The sequence below is a fragment of the Somniosus microcephalus genome, chromosome 3 (genome assembly GCF_052327205.1).
Source record: "Somniosus microcephalus isolate GS21.2 chromosome 3, FLI_Smic_1.0, whole genome shotgun sequence".
Classification (NCBI taxonomy): domain Eukaryota; kingdom Metazoa; phylum Chordata; class Chondrichthyes; order Squaliformes; family Somniosidae; genus Somniosus; species Somniosus microcephalus.
In genome coordinates this window covers 61,335,026-61,355,462 of record NC_140989.1, presented here as the reverse complement: position 1 = coordinate 61,355,462, position 20,437 = coordinate 61,335,026, and the positions used below count along the sequence as shown (strand labels likewise).

At 46.4% G+C, this 20,437-nt stretch overlaps 1 protein-coding gene across 5 annotated transcripts in view; it reads left to right on the top strand.

Annotated features, from left to right (window-relative positions):
• mta3 (metastasis associated 1 family, member 3) overlaps nucleotides 1-20,437 on the top strand; it is a 383,768-nt gene that overhangs the window by 209,466 nt on the left and 153,865 nt on the right. For all 5 annotated transcript variants that reach the window (XR_015076459.1, XR_015076457.1, XM_085980730.1 and 2 more), the window contains exons 9-11: nucleotides 4,532-4,720; nucleotides 6,185-6,259; nucleotides 7,376-7,434. Coding sequence is in view for 3 of the 5 variants with exons in the window: in XM_085980730.1 (XP_085836856.1) it covers nucleotides 4,532-4,720; nucleotides 6,185-6,259; nucleotides 7,376-7,434 (323 nt within the window). In the remaining 2 variants the exon portion in view is untranslated. The remainder of the gene's footprint in view (nucleotides 1-4,531; nucleotides 4,721-6,184; nucleotides 6,260-7,375; nucleotides 7,435-20,437) is intronic.

Here is a 20,437-nt window from a genome sequence, read left to right as displayed (position 1 = left end):
TCCAGTCCTCTGGTACATCCCCTGTGGCCAGAGAGGTTCTGAAAATTTGTGTCAGAGCCCCTGCAATCTCCTCCTTTGCCTCACACAGCAGCCTGGGATACATCTCGTCCGGGCCTGGGGATTTATCCACTTTTTGGCCTGCTAAAACCGCTAGTACCTCCTCCCTCTCGATGCTAATATGTTCAAGTACAGGTAGACTATCCTTTATCCGAAAACCTCGGGACCAGCCGTGTTTCGGTTTTCGGAGAATTTTGGATTTCGGAAGGGGGGTCGGCGGGGGGTCGTGCGCACGACTTACGCTGACGCGCAGCGTAAGTTGTGTGCACGACCCCCCTGCGGACCCCCGCCGGCCCCGACCCCCGCCGGCCCTGACCCCCGCCGACCCCGACCCCCGCCGACTTACGGTTGGGGTCGGCGGGGGGTCGTGCGCACGACTTATGCTGACGCTCAGCGTAAGTCGGCGGGGGTCGGGGTCGGCGGGGGTCCGGGGGGGTCCGCGGGGGGGTTGGCGCGGGGTTCGGGGCCGGCGGGGGTCCGCGGGGGGTCGTGCGCACGACTTACGCTGAACGAAAAAACCTTCGGTTTTTAGAGGGTTTCGGTTTTCGGAAGTTCGGATAAAGGGTAGTCTACCTGTATGTCACAGTCCCCTTGCCCGATTTCTATGTCTACATCGTCTTTCTCCATAGTGAACACAGATGCAAAAAATTCATTTAAAACCCCGCCTACATCATCTGGCTCTACACACAGATTGCCACTTTGGTCCCTAATGGGCCCTACCCGTTCCCTGGTTATCCTCTTGCCCTTAATATACTTATAAAACATCTTAGGATTTTCCTTTATTTTGCTCGCCAGTGTTATTTCATGGCCCCTCCTCGCTCTCCTAATTTCTTTTTTAAGTATGCCCGTGCACTTTTTATACTCCTCTAGGGCTTCCTCCGTCTTTAGTCTTTTGTAACTGCCAAAAGCCCCCCTTTTTTTCCTAATGCATTTTTGTATATCCCTTGTCATCCAAGGTTCCCTTTGCTTGTTGGTCCCACCCTTGACCTTTACGGGAACATGTTGGCGTTGTACTCTCTCTATTTCCCTTCTGAAAGTCTCCCACTGCTTTGATGTGGATTTTCCTATAAGGAGCTGCTCCCAGTCCACTTTGGCCAGATCCTGCCTTATCATATTAAAATCGGCCTTCCCCCAATTTAGAACCCTTATTTCCGGGCCGTCTTTGTCTTTTTCCATGACCACCTTAAATCTCACCGAATTATGGTCACTGTCGCCAAAATGCTCTCCTACTGACACTTCCACCACTTGCCCGGCTACATTCCCTAGAATTAGGTCCAGTACCGCCCCCTCTCTTGTAGGACTTTCTACATGTTGGCTCAAAAAGCTCTCCTGGATGCACTTTAAGAATTTTGCACCCTCTAAGCCTTTCACACTCTGACTATCCCAATTGATATTGGGGAAGTTGAAATCCCCCACTATTATTACCCTATTATTTTCGCACTTCTCTGAGATTTGCCTACATATCTGTTCCTCTATCTCCCCCTGACTGTTTGGGGGCCTATAGTACACTCCCAGCAAAGTGCTTGCCCCCTTTTTGTTTTTAAGTTCTACCCATATGGCCTCATTAGAGGAACCCGCTAATATATCATCCCTCCTTACAGCAGTAATTGACTCCTTGATATACCTTAAATAGCTACAGAGACTGGTAGTTATAACTCAAACAGTTGGCTTTTAATAGCTTAGAACTGGACAGAACAGAACACACATGTTAGCCTTCTGACCAGCTTCTCAGAAGTGAACTAGGAGGCAGAGCCAGGGGCGAAGTCAGATCAGGACAATCAATGGCACAGCAGAGTGGTATACAGTACATCAGCATTCCTGGCCAACCAAGAAAACAGCAGGGTTACAATAGATTACAATAGGAAACTATACACAGGTAGAATAAGGTATATACTTATAAGACTTATTTCACCACACTCCTTAATTAATATTGCAACACCCCCTCCCCTTTTACACCCCCCTCTGTCTCGCCTGAAGATTCTATACCCCGGAATATTGAGCTGCCAGTCCTGACCCTCCCTCAACCATGTCTCCGTGACAGCAACAATATCGTACTCCCATGTGTTCAACAACAACTTCAGTTCATCCACCTTATTTGCAAGACTCCTTGCATTAAAATAAATGCCTTCCAGCCTTGCCATATTCCCTTTTGCCTTCACATATTTGCTCTGCCTTCCCAGCTGACTTGTTTTTTCCTCCGTATTTGGCTGTAAATCACCCCTTACTATAGCTCCACTCTGTATCCCATCCCCCTGCCAAGTTAGTTTAAGTTACATTAATTAAAGTAACTTCTAACGGTAATGTTCTATTCAACTGAAATATGTCCTTTACTGTCGCATTGAACCAAACTAAAAATGTATTTCTTTATGTTTGTCGTAATGAATTCAGTGTTGCCTTGGCACTTTGAAAGTGTATGATGCTTACTTCTCCCATGACTTTCTGCCATTGATTTAGAAGAGAGAAAAAAACAAATGAGTTTCTTCAAATAGAAACCAATCTCTGGTTTCCTTTGTACCTTTTGTTAAGAGATTGTGCTGTCTTCAAAACATAGAAAGGACCGTCCGTGCAATTGAAGAAGCATAAAATTCATTTCAAATTGCCTTTCTTTCAAAATGCTGCCTTGGGGAAGAAACCCTTTATATATTTTTAAAAGATCTACTTAGGTGTGTGTATTTCATTGTAGAGTTGATTTTACATATGTGGCTTTCAGAGTACAGTTTCTGTTGAATTAACTTTTTTCAGGCAACATTGTACTAAAAGAGCATCTACGTACTTTATTTTGCAAACTAAATGATTTTCTGTGAAGCAGTGTCAATTTAAACTTAGGCAGATTTTCTCTTGCTTATTGCTCTGATACACCAGTCGAGCTTTCAGAAAACAAAAACAGAAAAAGGCTGGAAACACTCAGCAGCAGGCCAAGCAGCATCTGTGGAGAAACAGAAATCAGTCAGTCGATGTTTCAGGTCAAAGACCCTTCCTCAAGACTGGAAGATGTTACAGATGAACAACATTTGAAAAGGATCAAAACAAGGGAAAGGGGAAAAAACAAGCCCAGGAAAAGAAGTAGAATGACCTGTGAAGTGCTTGTGTGAAGAACCAGAGATGGTTAAATGGTAGAAGTGATATTAGCAGAAGACAAAAGGAGACATAATGAGAGAAATCAAAGAAATAAAGCACATACACAAGGCCTAGACAGAGAGAGTGCGAGTAGCTGAAGGAGAACAGGCAGAAAGGGAAGCATGAAAAACTGGCAAGGCGGTACAGACTCCAGTGGCTCGGGAGTCTGGTGGAAGAAATAAAGCAAGTTAACACCACGGGTGCAGACCACCCCGTCCCACTAGTAGTGTTCCGACTCGGAGTTCCCACCTCAAATATCAAGCTGCTTCCTTCCCTCATCTCTGGGAACAACGACATACCCATCCCACATTGCCAGCACCTACAGCCCCAAAGAGGAAATGGGAACTGTAGTTATGGTTTGAAGTTGTTAAAGTCAGTGTTAAGGCCAGAGGGCTGCAAAATGCCTAATGGAAAGATGAGGTGCTGTTCCTCGAGCTTACGTTGAGATTCTTTGGAACAGTGTCGAAGGCCAAAGACAGAGAGGTCATAATTTGTAAACAATATAATTAAACTTGTCTACATAGTTGTCTTTCATGCATTTTAAATATTTCTGTGAACTTTTCTGCTTGGAGGCCTGTAAATATCTCAGACGCCTGAAGCTTGAATTCTGCTCAATTCCCTGAACACTGAGCGAAGAGGCTCAACCACATAGCAGACTTCTAATGTGTACAAGGGTCACACTGGTAGACTATGACACCCAAAATGCACCAGTATTAATGTGCTTAGCAATCCGGTAGACTACGATCCTCAGATGCAGGTTATAGCTTCCTCTTCTCAGTCTAATATAGTAATGGACAGGTAGGCTTACACACAGGAAATCATGCTTACTCTGTGAATGACCAGTCTTGCTGCCAGTTTAAAAAAAAATTGGTGATGTAAAGACCAGTTTTATGATTGAAAATCAAGTAAAGCCTTCTGATTGCAAATCCGATCCAAGAAAATAAAATTTGCAGAGCAGCTTCCAACATAGTTTGCCGTGGTCCCGGTGCTATTGAAGTCCCTCTCTCACCTCAACAGCCCCTCTGCTGTGCTCTGCTCCCCAACTCTTTCCAACTGCTTGCTTCCCACAATACTTTACTCCCCCATTCCCTGTTGTGCCCTGCCTCTGAACCCCAGCTGTCCTGTACTCCATTCCTTAGTCCCAGAGGTGCACTGTTGTCTGGCTTGGAATGAGATCATGTTTATCAAAATCTCACTCTTGATGCCAGACTACCTGTGAGCAATGCCATGAGAGATCAGATAGCATAATTACATAATCCGATTTTATTTTTACACAGTGCATCCTAAAAGATGTCTAAGCTTCCTTCTTTTGCACCATTTATGGTATCTACCTTTTAATTTTGTTTTCTTCCATTAGTTCCACGCAATGGACACGTTGCACAAGCACAACTATGACTTGACAAATGCAATCAGCATCTTGGTACCACAGGGTGGTCCTGTTCTCTGCAGAGATGAAATGGAAGAATGGTCAGCATCTGAAGCTAGCCTTTTTGAAGAGGCATTGGAAAAATATGGCAAGGATTTCAATGATATACGACAAGATTTTGTAAGCACATCAGAGCTTTTATTCTACAGATTGTTAATGCATTGAGAGAGAATAGGTAGCACTGTAGGAATGGGATTCTTTCATATACAGGACAACTTTTTATGCACCTTGCTCTGATGCCATGAACGTTTCATCTCTGAGCTGTAACGGTCCTACATGATAAAAAGGGTGTGTGCTCTTTGGAGGTTAATGCATTTGTCCCTTGTGAGTAAGAACAAGGGACTGAGAAGAAAATGGAAAAAGAGAAACAAACCAGATTTATTTTGTGAAAGAAGTGTTTATAAATGTTAAATTATTCAGATATCTACATTTTCAGGGTTTCTATTCCTATATTTCCAGCTCTTTCTCCACTTTTGAACACCTTGCCTTTTACTATCCTGCCCATCTCTCCTTGAGAATCCTCCTCATCTATCATCCAACTAAGCCTGCCCCCCGGGAGAATAGAAGCAGCTCTAAACTCCAATACCCTACCAGCAACCATCTCCACTGTCCTCCCCCACTCTCTCCATTCTTTCATGTCTAAAATAAAGGTTACGAAGAAGAGCACATCTGCCTTCATCCTACCTCTTCGATTCTGATCCCTTGCCTCTTCCACCTTTCAAAATGTCTGCCTATCCAACCTTTATTTCATATTTTTTCCATCTTCTGACTTTACCAAATTCATCTTGCAGCTCACAACCTGATCTTTTGACCTTTTTACCCAACATCTAACTACCCAACTTCCCTTCCTTTCTTGCAGATATCAACCTATCTCTATCCTCTGGCATTGTCCCCACCTTCTGCAAAACATCTTTCTCAAAAAAATCCACCTTGAACCCCTCCATCCTCGCTAATCGCTGCCTTATCTCAATTCTTCTCTTGCTCTGAAAAAATCCTTGAATGCATCATTGTATTAAAACAATATGCCTACCTCCTATGTCTGTTTGAGATCCAGCAATTTAGTTTATACCCTGCCCACAGCAGAGAGACTACTTGTCAATTCATTAACAGCGCCCTCTGTGACTGTAACTGCTATTCGCTGACCCTTTTCATCTTTGATCATTCTATCTTCCTCTATTATCGCTCCTTGGTAGTCTATCTTCATGTCATTGTTCTCACCTAGTTCTATTCATAGCTGTCCCAGTGACAACACTACATGTTCTCCAGTGATTTCTCTGAAGAAGGCTGTGCACCTCTTTACAGATGTTTTGGACCTTTTGTGTTTTAATTTGAGTCTATTTTGCTCATGTGTTTTAATTTGAGTCTATTTTGCTCACTATAAACTAAATTTTACTGTATCTCCTTTCTCAACAAATTCCATAATAGTCATATTTTATCATTTAAATATGAAAAGAAAGAACTGATGTGTATTTTTCATTTTGAAAGTTTGTTTTAAAATACAGGCTAATGTTCTGAAGCCATTTAAACCAGAATGAATGCTGCCTGGCTTATAACTTAGTATGTTTGTCTATATCTTTTTAATAGCTACCATGGAAATCACTCACCAGTATCATAGAATACTATTACATGTGGAAAACTACCGATAGATATGTACAACAGGTAAGAAAATTACTTACCTTTATGACTATTTCTGAAACTGTTTCAAATTTTCTGAATTGATAATTAATCACTCGGTTGAAATGCATGCTAATCACAAATTGTTCTTTGAAAAAAACTAGTTTATATTAAATGAAACTGTTTCATACAAATTTAAAATATCCAGGAGGAAACTATTTTAAAATTGTATTCTATAAAAAAGACATGACTAGCTTATGCTTACTGAAAGAACTTTAAGATTACAATTGTAGCAATTTCATCCTTGCAAAATTAATACACATGTGAGGTCCTTATTTATGAAATAGTCTGTTGAGAATAATCGTGATGGTGATGGGCTGGTCAATTGTTTTTTTAAGACAGCTCAAGTTAAATAAATCATTGTTTTTATTTCCAAGTGAAAAATTGCTAATTATACTAGCTCTTAATGTTCAAGAGTTCCATACATCATGACAGTGTTGCCTTGTTGATATGTACGAGGGTTCATTGGTGCAAGAAAGCATTTTAGAGCCAATTTTACAAAATCATGCTCCCAATCATTTCAATAGACAGAAAATCATTGGGACTGCACCCACTATTTCCTGATATTCCTGCACTCAGAGCAGGCGAGTGCACATTTGTGAAATTGGCCTTTTATAAACCTCTGCCACACTGTATTTCTATGATGGTAGGAAATTACATAAATTTCAAACTGGTAGTAGTCAAGTGTTTTTACACCTGAAATGTTCAAGACATCCTTTGTTCAGAGGACTGAATTGGGAATAGTCAGAGGATACAGACAGCTAGCCCAGCATTGGCTGAAAATGTGTAAAACAATATGTGCAGTAAATCTGCACTGCTACAGCCTGTCCTCACTAAGGAGCACATTTTCTGTTATTTTTAAGGGGGATAACTTTTAAAGAAAAAATGATGGGGCAGTGTGGTATCAAAGACTGACCTTTAAACACAAAATCCAAAGCAGGCAATAATTAATTTCATTGTGATTCCAAATATACTATTCATGTGGCCACATAGTGAAAAATACTGGTTGGAGGCTAGAGTAACTTAGCAGAAAATTAGGTAGCACAGATACTGCTGATAATATGATTTCCTCCTATAATTGTAATTTTTTTTAATTTTTAGAAGCGTCTCAAGGCAGCTGAGGCAGAGAGCAAACTGAAACAGGTGTACATCCCGACATAGTAAGTACCTGTAAACCATCCTGCAATTCTAATTAATTAAATGTTATTATGGAGATAATATTTTGTAAGTCCCAAGTTCAAAACATTGATTACGACATATAGTGAGCCAAAATAGCATTCTTCATTTGTAAGTCTACCTCAATAAAGAAGACAATCCACCATCTTCATACGGGAAGGCTGCCTGGGGACATTGTTCTTTGAGTTACAAACATTGCCTGTTGGATGATCTCTCTTCTTTCCGCCCCCCCGCCCCTGCTCATTTGTATAAAGGACTTCGTACTGGGCATATACTTAGTTCACTTTCTCCAATCAGCAACAGGCTTGGCTATTGTTCAATGTATTGAAATACTCATATTCTACTATATGTCAATTGGCTTTTGTTAAGCGCCTTGATTTAAAAATTTTCATCCTTGTTTTCAAATCCCTCCATGGCCTCGCCCCTCCCTATCTCTGTTATCTCCTCCAGCCCTACAAACCTATGAGATATCTGCGCTTCTCTAGTTCTGGCCCCTTGCGCATCGCTGATTTTAATCGCTCCAACATTGGCGGCCGTACCTTCAGCTGCCAAGGCCCTAATCTCTGGAATTCCCTCCCTAAACCTTTCCACCTCTCTATCCATCTTTCCTCCTTCAAGATGCTCCTTAAAACCTAATATCTCCTTATGTGGCTTAGTGTCAAATTTTGGTTGATAACACTCCTGTGAAGCACCTTGGGCCTTCTTACTACGCTGTTGTAAACTGACCAGATTTGAATAAATAGGTTTTGAATGGGAAAGATTTTACATAGGATTACATCGGATATACGGCACAGAAACAGGCCATTCGGCCCAACCAGTCCATGCTGGCGTTTATGCTCCACTCGAGCCTCCTCCCGTCTTTCCTCATCCAACTCTATCAGCATAACCCTCTATTCCCTTCTCCCTCATATGCTTATCTAGCCTCCCCTTAAATGCATCTATACTATTCGCTTCAACCACTCCCTGTGGTAGTGAGTTCCACATTCTCGCCACTCTGGGTAAAGAAGTTTTGTCTGAATTCTCTACTTGATGTCTTGGTGACTGTCTTGTATCGATGGCCTCTAGTTTTGCTCTTCCCCACAAGTGGAAACACTATCTGTCTACTCTATCAAAACCATTCATAATTTAAAAAACCCCTCAGCATTCTCTTTTCAAGAGAAAAGAGACCCAGCCTGTTTATCTGTTCCTGAAAAATATAACCTAGCATTTCTGGTATCATCCTTGCAAATCATTTTTGCACCCTCTCCAGTGCCTCGATATCCTTTTTATAATATGGCGGCCAGAATTGTACACCGTACTCCCAAGTGTGATCTAACCAAGGTTCGATACAAGTTTAGCATAACTGCTCTACTTTTCAATTCTATTGCTCTAGAAATAAAACCTAGTGCTTTTTTTTTACGGCCTTATTAACCTGTGTCGCTACTTTTAGTGATTTGTGTATTTGTACTCCGAGATCCCTTTGCTCTTCTACCCCATTTAGATACTTACTTTCCAAGTAATATTTTTCTTACCAAAATGTAATACCTCACATTTACCTCTGTTGAAATTCATTTTCCAATTATATGCCCATTCTGCAAGTTTATTGATGTCTTCTTGTAATTTGTTGCAGTCCTCCTCAGTATTGACTATCCCCCCCCCCCACCCCTGCAATTTGGTGTCATCCACAAATTTAGAAAATTTTTGATTCCAAAGTCAAAATTGTTAATATAAATTGTGAACAACAGTGGTTCCAGCACTGATCCTTGTGGAACACCACTTTCCACCTTCTACCACTCTGAATAGCTACCCTTTATCCCTACTCTCTGCTGAAGGGATAATTACTGGTCCTAGCCCTTTTCGGGCTAACCCAGATCAGGCATATTCCCCAGACGTTCACCTTCAACTGAAGTTAGAGATAGCCGAATTCTATAAGATGGTTAATTGGGTCTAAAGGTCCAGGCTATCTCTCTCTAAAGGAAAGGAACGCATAAAGATGTTACCATCCTCCAGAAAGCACTTTTAATAAGTTTAACTAGACTGTAACCTTTCGGATATTATGAGGGTCCGGAAACCCCCCCCCAGAATTCTGCAACTCCTTACAAAAGAGTGTACAGAAATTGAGTTCACAAGTTTGATACAGAAATACTACTTGAGACAATTCTAAAAATATATAGGGGGAGAAATTCGGTTGTTAGCGCCACTGATTAACGCCTAAAGAGGCCGAGAAGTGGGGGGCTAGCCAATTTCCGGGCGGGCTCAAGGCGTCTAGTGCCTCGCCCCATATTGAGCATGCATTTAGCGCTGGCGCTAAATCTTAGCGCCCGCTCATGGGCGCAGGCTGATTATGACGTCATTTGAGTGTGCGACGCCTTTTGGGCGCCCCGGACCGGAAATTCAGTGGTGCTCCCCTCCGTAGCGCCTGGCGCTAATAGTGACAGCTTACCTGGACCTTACCAAGTCACTCTCGGGCTGGAGGAGCGTTATTTAAAGGGGACTGGTGTGGTTTAAAAGCGGCAGCCATTTTTGGAGCACAACTTCCTCGAGAGCTACAAAGAGTTGCTGAGCTGCACACTGAGAGCCATTTGACCACTGAGCCAGCGCAGGCAGACGATCTTCAGCCTTCTGACCATCACCTTGCTGTTGGTGAGCCTTGACAACGGGGAACCTTCCTGTGGGCACTTATTATGGGGGCTGCATTGGAGGGGAACGTCCTGCTGCTGAATCATCTGGAAAGGGCACTGAGACGCTGGGAGAGGGGGGCGGGCATGGCCAGACGGAGGAGGACCAACAGACGTCGCCTCAGCAGACCTTACGCTGGCAGGGTTTTCCGACAGCAGTTTCCCTACATGAACATGCCGGAGGAGCAGTGTGTCAGAAGGCTGCGATTTAGAAAGGAGGTGGTGACTGAGCTGTGCCAGCTACTTCAGCCAGATCTGCAGCCTCAGATAAGGTGCAGGACATCTCTGTCGGTGGCTGAGAAGATTGTGGTAAACCACTGTTTGTATTCCACTGTGTACATGCCTGGACATGCCTCGGCTGACTCCTCCCACAAGTCCTAGTATAAAGGTGACTGCTCCCCAGCCCTTTGTATTCTGGACCGGTCGACCACTCGAGGCAGACCTTCATTCTTTTGTTAATAAAAGCCTTTAGTTACTCTCTTAACTCTCAGTCTTTTATGAGTAATTGATAGCGCATCAATTTTATTAACAAAATGTTTATAATGGAGAAGATCCTCACACCAGCATGCCTGGACTTAGATCATCGGGAGGCGGACTCATCCACCAAGTTTACTCACTGGCTTAAGTGTTTCGAAAAATTCCTGACCGCCTCCGCAGCAATCAAATCGGACGAGGACAAACTGGATGTCCTGACCTCCAAAGTGAACCACCGAGTGTACTCGGTCATCCAAGACGCGACCTCGTACGCGGACGCTATCAAGCTCCTCAAGGACCAGTACACGCGCCCAGTGAACGAAGTGTACGCCAGGCACCTTCTGGGGAGTCGTAAACAACAACCTGGGGAATCGACCGTGGAATACCTTCAGGCACTGTCTGTGCTTGGCCGGGCCTGTGGTTGTAAGGATGTAAAGGCCGCCGTGTACACAGAGGAACTTATCCGGGACGCTTTTGTAGCGGGCCACAGATCCAATTACACCCGACAGCGACTGTTGGAGCAGAGTGACCTCGACCTCAATAAGGCCTCTGAACTCGCACTATTAGATGCAGCCTACCGGGGCATGGATGCCTACTCCTCTGCACCGTGGACGCCGCGGGGAATGACAGCCTGGGACACGGTAGGACCGCCTCATAGCGCCGTGCCACCCCAGCCACACCCCAGCAACGGCCCAACTACCGCAGCAGTGTCCCAAGGCCAGACAGCAGTGCCCCAAGGCCAGAAATGCTACTTCTGTGGCCAGGCAAAACACCCCAGAGCGCGCTGCCCGGCGAAAAATGCGATCTGCTCGGGCTGCGGGAAGAAGGGACACTACGCTAGCGTCTGCAGGGCCAAAGCCACCCCGAACCCCAGCAGTGCCGCGTGTGGGCCATGCGGGCCGCCCTCTTGGGCCTCCCCGGCCATGTGCGAACCACCGGTACAGCAGCCATTTTGGACACCTCCAGCCACATGGGGATCATGGACGCCGCCATCTTGGACGACAGCCGGAACGCAGCAGGCCCCCAACACCGCCTCATCTGATACCCGCAGCGACACACCGACCCCTACGCTGGCATCCGTTACACTGGACCAAGCGAGACCGCACCAGCTGGCCAGTTCCACAATGGACATTAAGGTAAATGGTCACGATACAATCTGCCTTTTTGACTCTGGGAGCACGGAGAGCTTCATCCACCCCGACACGGTGCGGCGTTGCTCTCTCCCAGTCCTGCCTGCGCACCAGCGGATTTCTATGGCCTCCGAGTCCCAGTCGGCGGACATCGGCGGCTACTGCGTGGTGACACTCGTAGTAGACGGGACTGTGTACGATCATTTTAAACTTCTGGTCCTGCCCGACCTCTGCGCTGCCGTCCTGCTGGGGTTAGATTTTCAGTGCCACCTTAAAAGTGTTACGATGGCGTACGGTGGACCCCTACCCCCACTCACAGTCCGCAGCCAGCAGCTTCCAAATTGCCTGCCGCGCACCAGGTGCAACCTCTCCACACTCAGAGTCACCCCCCCCCCCCCCCACTGTTTGCTAACCTCACCCCCGACTGTAAGCCCATCGCCACAAAGAGCAGGCGATACAGTGCCGGGGACAGGGTTTTCATTAAAACCGAAGTGGAGCGGCTCCTGAAGGAAGGGATTATTGAGGGCAGCACCAGCCCCTGGCGAGCCCAGGTTGTGGTCGTTAAGACCGGCGAGAAGCAGCGCCTGGTCATCGACTACAGCCAGACAATAAATCGCTGCACCCTGCTGGACGCCTACCCACTCCCCCACATAGCTGATATGGTCAACCAGATCGCGCAGTACCGCATCTTCTCGACCATTGACCTGAAATCAGCGTACCACCAGCTCCCTATCCGCCCTGAGGACCGCCAGTATACCGCCTTTGAGGCAAACGGCCGCCTCTATCACTTCCTTAGGGTTCCCTTTGGCGTCACCAACGGGGTCTCCGTCTTCCAAAGGGAGATGGACCGGATGGTAGATCAAAATGCGTTGCAGGCCACTTTCCCATATCTGGACAATGTGACCATCTGCGGCCGTGACTTGCAGGACCATGACGCAAACCTCGAAAAATTCCTCCGCACCGCCCAACTCCTGAACCTGACATATAACAAGGAGAAGTGCATATTCCGCACAAACCGCCTCGCCATCCTTGGCTGTGTTGTGGAACACGGAGTCATCGGCCCCGACCCCGACCGGATGCGTCCCCTTATGGAACTCCCACTGCCTCAAGGCCCTGAAGAGGTGCCTAGGGTTTTTCTCCTATTACGCTCAGTGGGTCCCCTACTATGTGGACAAGGCCCGTCCGCTGATCAAGTCCACCTCTTTTCCCTTGACGGCAGAGGCCCGCTTAGCCTTCCACCGTATCAAGGAGGACATTGCCAAAGCCACCATGCACGCAGTGGATGAATCCATCCCCTTCCAGGTGGAAAGCGACGCGTCCGACTTTGCCCTGGCCGCTACCCTCAATCAGGCGGGGAGACCCGTGGCCTTCTTTTCACGAACCCTCCAAGGCCCGGAGACCAGACACTCCGCTGTTGAGAAGGAGGCCCAGGCGATTGTGGAGGCTGTGCGTCATTGGAGGCACTACCTGGCCGGAAAACGATTTACCCTGCTCACTGACCAGCGTTCAGTTGCTTTCATGTTTAACAACAAGCAGAGGGGCAAAATCAAAAATGACAAGATCTTGAGGTGGAGAATCGAACTTTCCACCTACAATTATGAGATCTTGTACCGGCCCGGGAAGCTCAATGAACCCCCGGATGCGCTATCGCGTGGCACCTGCGCCAGCGCGCAGATCGATAGACTGCGGGCCCTCCACAATGACCTCTGCCACCCGGGGGTCACCAGGTTCTTCCACTTCATCAAGGCCCGCAACCTGCCTTACTCTATTGAGGAGGTCAGGACCATGACCAGGAACTGCCAAGTCTGCGCTGAGTGCAAACCGCACTTTTATAGACCAGACAGGGCCCACCTGATAAAAGCCACTCGCCCCTTCGAGCGCCTGAGCGTTGATTTTAAAGGGCCTCTCCCCTCCTCCGACCGCAATGTGTACTTCCTCAATATTATTGATGAGTACTCCCATTTCCCGTTCGCCATCCCCTGCCCGGACATGACCAGTGCCACGGTCATTAAATGTCTGAACGACCTCTTCACCCTGTTCGGTTTCCCCAGCTATATCCATAGCGACCGGGGCTCATCGTTTATGAGCGACGAACTCCGTCAGTACCTGCTAACTAGGGGTATTGCCACAAGCAGGACCACCAGTTACAACCCCCGGGGGAACGGACAGGTGGAAAGAGAAAATGCGACAGTTTGGAAGGCCGCCCTGCTAGCCTTAAAGTCTAGGGGCCTTCCAACCTCCCGCTGGCAGGATGTGCTCCCCGATGCGCTCCACTCTATTCGGTCACTGCTCTGCACTGCCACTAACGCCACCCCTCATGAGAAAATGTTTGTCTTCCCAAGGAAGTCCACATCGGGGACATCGCTACCCGCCATGGCTGACGTCCCCAGGGCCGGTCCTACTGAGAAGGCATGTGAGGACCCATAAAACGGACCCCCTGGTCGAGAGGGTCGACCTCCTCCACGCCAACCCCCAGTATGCTTACATTGCATACCCGGATGGGCGGGAGGACACAGTCTCCATAAGAGACCTTGCACCCTCGGGGGCCGCAGTAACCCACTACTCACTACCACCCCCCCCCACGACCCGATTTCCAGCCCCAGCAGACGGCAGGCCTGGGCCCCGCGACCCGCTCGACATCTACGAGGACGACACGCCTGTGCCACAGCCTACGCAGGACTCGACGCCGGAAGCTCCACTACCCCTGCCGTCGCCACGCCGATCACAGCGGCAGACAAGACCTCCGGAAAGACTCCAATACACTAACTTTTAATACACTTCACCCCGCCGGACTCAATTTTAAACAAGGGGTGAATGTGGTAAACCACTGTTTGTATTCCACTGTGTACATGCCTGGACATGCCTCGGCTGACTCCTCCCACAAGTCCTAGTATAAAGGTGACTGCTCCCCAGCCCTTTGTATTCTGGACCGGTCGACCACTCGAGGCAGACCTTCATTCTTTTGTTAATAAAAGCCTTTAGTTACTCTCTTAACTCTCAGTCTTTTATGAGTAATTGATAGCGCATCAAAGATGCCTGCTGGCCTGAACTTCTATGCGAGCGGCTCTTCTCAGGCTGCGCGTCAGAGGCTGATCAGAAGTAGCTTCTAGGCCCCTCTCATGGAATGCTTGCTGCCATTCCAAGAACAGGAATGGAACCGGTCTGATACCCCCAAGCCTGTGAAGGGCAAGATGCATGTAAATAGAAGGCATGGCCATTGTAAATGAAGAAAGTGTTTCATTACACAAAATGTGGTTCCTTCAAACATGAGAAAGCTGTGGCAACAGAAAGCAAAACTAATACACTGACACATAACTGCCTCTCACACCCGGGAGACTGTCCAAAACATAAATCACATTCCGACCATCTTCCTTGGCCTTGATTCCACTGCGCCAACCAAAGCATCCAATGCCCCATCAGCGAGGCGTTCCGCCCTCTGCCTCACCCTTTCCATGTCTTGCTAGGCTGGTGCACCACAGATAGGCTCCCACCGCTTTGAAGGCCTACAAGGCAGTGAGTGTGTCTGGTGATGCCAATTGACCTGCCCCTTTAAGAGCTGGCTGGCGCCAGTGTGTCTCAGGGAAAGTGATTATTGACAGCACCCTCGCTGCGCCCCGCCGCCGCGAAATTGGGTTGCGCCGCCGGGTTAGCGCCTTAAGAGTAGCGTGCAGTGCCTGACTTAGCGCCGCAATCACCTTTAGGGGCGCTGCAACCCAATATCGCGCTAGGTGGTGCTAAATTGCGCCTGGTGCTAAACTTGGCGCATCGGCAGGACTAGCGCCCCAAACGCGGCTATACCGAATTTCTAGGCCATAGGTTTATTAAGAGCCGACATACAGTTAACAGCTGTTGAGTCAATCGCAACTTTAACAGTTCAAAATACAAATAGCTTACATTTCTTACTTTCAGAGATCCTTATTCTCAAATCTTAACTTCGTACATTTTTACATTTCTATTATTCTTAATCCAGAATATCCACTAAAATCAAATAAGAGTAGCTTTTTGATCCCCGAGACTCAAAGAATCAAAAACTTACAGAGCATGCCTCTGAAGTTGAGAATCGCTTGCCCTTTCCAGCGACTTCTGACTTTCCATCTGAAAAGCTCTTATGTTTATACCTTTTTTTAGTGGTTTATCCTTTGAAGTTTTTTGCTGATGTAAGCTAATTATCTCTAGTCATTCTTTGTTGAATTATTTTCTATTCTTACTGTCAATTTAGCTGCTGCATGCATAATTATGTCTCTACCTTTAGGTGTTCCAAAAACTTATCATAAAATGGCTACAACAGATTTATCTCTTTGATGTCATTCTTATTGAAGGTCTACAATTCAATTCTTAATATTGGCTTAACTGGTTATAATCAAACGTCGTGACTCCTATGTATTCCAAGTTCAACACAAACACAATGTGATTGCTTGGTGTATTTATTGAAGTAATATCTACAAAGTCTTCTGTAGGTATCATATTTACAATATGTAAATCAAAACCACTTCAACCAGGGTGTTTGTTGCATTTCTTAGCTACTTCAATTGGTTGCATATATAATCGCGTTTCCTGTTTCTCATTTGATGTTACTTTTACAAAGGCACATGGTTTTTTAATATTCTGTGTTCCTGTTCGAAGTGTTAGTTTTTAACACTTTACTTGGGCATAGCTATTGTGTTGGTTCCAATGTTCAGACATAGAGGAACCTCCAGCCTGCTGTTTCAATAGGGCCATTGTGTTAGTATTAACAATCAATTCCCATTTCAAAAGTTTGTGTGCTGTTTACAGCTTGTGTTAACAACTGATCTTATCTCAAAAGCCTGTGTTCTGTTTGCAGCCTGTGTTGTTGAGGCTTTTAGATTTTTAAACCCAGTTTTCATGTTTTAATAAAGTCAAAATTCCGTTCATAGGATGGTGTATCTCTTGGAATATGGCTATTTCCTTTACACTGCTTTCTGTCTTTAAGCCAGCTAGCTATCCATTCTGCTACTTGTCCCCTGACTCCGTATTCTCTGACCTTATTCATTAGTCTATTATGTGGTACCTTATCAAAGGCCTTTTAGAAATCTAGATAAATTACATGTACTGCATTACCCATGTCTACTCTCTTTGCTATCTCTTCAAAAAATTTAATGAGGTTGGTGAAGCAAGACTTTCCCTTTTGAAATCCATGCTGACTATTCATTGTTATATTTTTGGTTTCTAGATGTTATTCTATTTTCTCCTTTAGTATGGATTCCATTATTTTTCCTACCACCTATGTTAAACTGACTGGTCTATAATTCGCTGGACATGTTCTATCTAAGAGAGAGAATTCTTAGAGAGTTTGGGAGGGATACTGAAAGGGACAGGAAGAGACCCAGTGGGTGTAGTCCATGTAGCAACAAATAAGGGATATGGGAATAGGGCAGAAAAGTGAAGTTGAGGTAGAAGATCAGCTATGATCTTAGTGAATGGCTCAAGGGGCCATATGGTCTACTCCTGCTCCTATTTCTTATGTTCTTATGGTCTGTAGAGGAAGTTACACAAAGGTTTTCTGGTTCTGCTCATTTGCATACCCATTGGTGTAAAACCCATGTAAAAAGGGTGTAAGTAGATGCAATGCATGAAAAATTGCATGCAGCCTTTAAAAATACTGTTCACTTTGAACCCAATTTGGTGGACAACCAGGTAAGGAAGGAATAGTGCATGGCTTTTCAAGAAGTACAGTAAAGTCAGTGCCAAGAAGCCAGCAGGGGATGGCACCAAGGCTGAGAAGAAGAACACAGAACTTCACTCATTCAGGCCTCCAAGCCCTCCTAGAGGGTATTGAAGGCAAGAGGAAAAGACTCTTTGGTGTGGGTGCAAAGTTACAAAGAATTATCAATGTGCCTGGTGGGGGGAGTCCCCCAGGACTGCAAAACAGTGCCTCACACTGGACACCTTTGTCTTTTGTTCCTTGGGCACCAGCACACTCTTCACCCTCATAAAGCAATTAACTCTTCACAGTGTTCTCGAGAAGTTGGGGGGTTGTGGTGGGGGGGTGATGAGCTCTCCTGAGTTCTTGATTTCGCTATGGGGAAGCACTGAACAGAGGCCAAGCTGATAAGTATTTACAGAAAGAGAGAAGGAGCAGTAATCACGCCTTAGTGCCAGATATTGGCCATTTTAAGACTTGGAACAGGCATGAAGGAGAATTTTCACAGAATCACAGAAACCCCACAGTGCAGATAGAGGCCATTTCGGCCCATCGAGCCTGCACCGACACATATCCCACCCGATCCCCGTAACCCCTACACCAACACATATCCCACCCTATCCCCGTAACCCCACGTATTTAATCCCCCTAACACTAAGGGTCAATTTATCATAGCCAATCAACCTAACCCGCACATCTTTGGACTGTGGGAGGAAACCAGAGCACCCGGAGAAAACCCACGCAAACACGGGGAGAATGTGCAAACTTCACACAGACAGTCACCCGAGGCCGGATTCGAACCCAGGTCCCTGGTGCTGTGAGGCAACAGTGCTAACCACTATGCCACCGGGTGCATTGATTCTGAAGAGGAAGGACCTGTTAGATGTGATCCTATTCATCTGGCCAAATTGGCTTTGATGAATAACACATTATAAAAAAGCGTGAGTTACCATGGGATAATTTTAATCCCCCACAACGGGTGGGAGAGAGTGGGGGGAGGGGTTTAAAATGTCAAAAATACGGAACCCACCTCCAACACGCCCACTTCCAGTTTAAATGGAGGTGGATTGTGAGGCAGATGACCAACCGCTCTCGGGGCGGGTCAGTCATTTCAATATGCTAATGAGGTGGCGTGCCTCACATTTTTACAGACTTCCAAATTTAAGTGCTGCGGGCTGTGTTTCCCAGGGCTCGGGAAACGCAGCAGCTGATGGGAGGCGAGAACTGCTGGATCCAACAGGTAAGTGTCCTTTCAGCACTGCTTGCAGGTCAGGAGGAGCAGGAGTGCTTCCCCCCACCCCTCAAGCAATCCTGCTTCCCTCCCACGATCGGCCACCACCCCCCCCCCCAATCCAAAGCCTCCCACCGTGCGATGTCTCCTGCCCCCTGACCTCCATGACCTCCCCCTCCCACCACCACGACCTTCTCGCGACCTCCCCGGCCAGCTCCCCCACCGACCTGCACAATCTCCACTCCCCTCTCCCCCCCCCCCCCCCCCCCACTTCCTCCATGATCTCTCCCTCCTCTCCACTCCCCGGCTGTGGCCTACCAGTGTAAACCTTCCCATCCAACAGCCAGCCATTCTCTCCCCTCCCCCCCCTCCCCATATATATCAGGGCCTATTACTGCTGCTGATCCTAAGAGAGGCCATGTCTTCATTCTGGACCAGCTAGACGTTCTTTTATATTCAGTTTTACCAGGAATTTGCCTCTCTACTCTTTGTGTTAAACTCCACAAAAATGGCATGGGAAGGTCTAGGTCAGTTTTGCTGCCAGGGTTGCTAGATCGTATAGCTTCCTTTCAGTAATGGAGCAGGAACTTTTAACTTGTTGCAGACTCCCAGTGCTCCAAGAGACTAAAAGGTTGGAGTGGGGAAAGGGGTATCTGAAGTGCATTTAAAGAATAATCAAGAGTATAACAAAAGTATTTTTAATTTAACTTTCCATTTGAACCTCCCACTTTTATGGATTTCAAGTTACAATTTATTTGAAGTATGGATTTAATAGGGATGCTTCATTTTGGTTTGTGTTCAGAATTCCTTAAATTGAATAACAGTGCATAAATCCAACTGACTAAAGGTAATGTATAGTATGGATTAGCAGGGAAGTTAATTTGCAAGTAGTGGGTGGCTTGCTACCAATCTGATAAAAAAGCAATTAATTTATGATTCCCTAGGCTGATTGGTGGTTATCCATTATTTATCTGGCACTTCTTTGATATGGTTGTGAGGTCTTGATATAGTTCAGGGCCAATTTTAACCTGGCCAATTGGCAGGAACAGGACGGGCGACAGCTTAAAATGGTGGTTGGGTGCTTCGCGCTTCATTTCCAGTGAGCATTGCGCTTGCCGCCATTATTAACTTCCGGCTATTCGGCAGCATTGAGACTGATCTGCCTGCCACAATTAGGCGGGTGCCACATTACTATCCAAAAGTCAGGGTCTGATAATGTAATTTGGACCTCAAAGCAATTTTAACTGAGGGTTGCGTATAGTGCCAGACCCACTAGTGAAGCCTCGCTGGAAGCAAGATCAGAGCCAGAAGAGTTTAAGTTTTTTAAGGTTTCTTTGTGAGGCCAGGAAGAGCATTTTTGCTGCTCTTGGCCCACAAGAAAACCTTGGGCCTCCCCTCACTCAGGTTTCCCTCCCCCCCTCCCCCCCTCCCCCCCCCCCCCCCCCCGGCCCAGTCACGGTTCCTGCCAGACCTGGCCCCCCACACGCCACACTCCTGCCCACAGTTAAAATCCAGGCTTTCATTTTTATCTACTTGAATGAAACAAAAAATGAGGGCTCTTACATTTGTGTTGCAGCTCCAAGAAACGCAATTTGTGTTTAATCCAAAGTACTTGTCAAATACAGGAAACTTTGTGTTATCCGGAGGCTAAGTGTCCGGCTTACTCGAGCCACCGGCAAAAATCAGGAGCCGTTTTGTTAGGTTTTTTTTCTTCTCGTGGCTTTTTTTTCCAACCGTCAGGCTCTGGAAAGTCTCTCTGAAGCTGTTGCTAAGCTACAGAGACGCTTCCAAGGTACGGGCCGACTGTTTAGAAGCTGTTGCTAAGCAACAGTG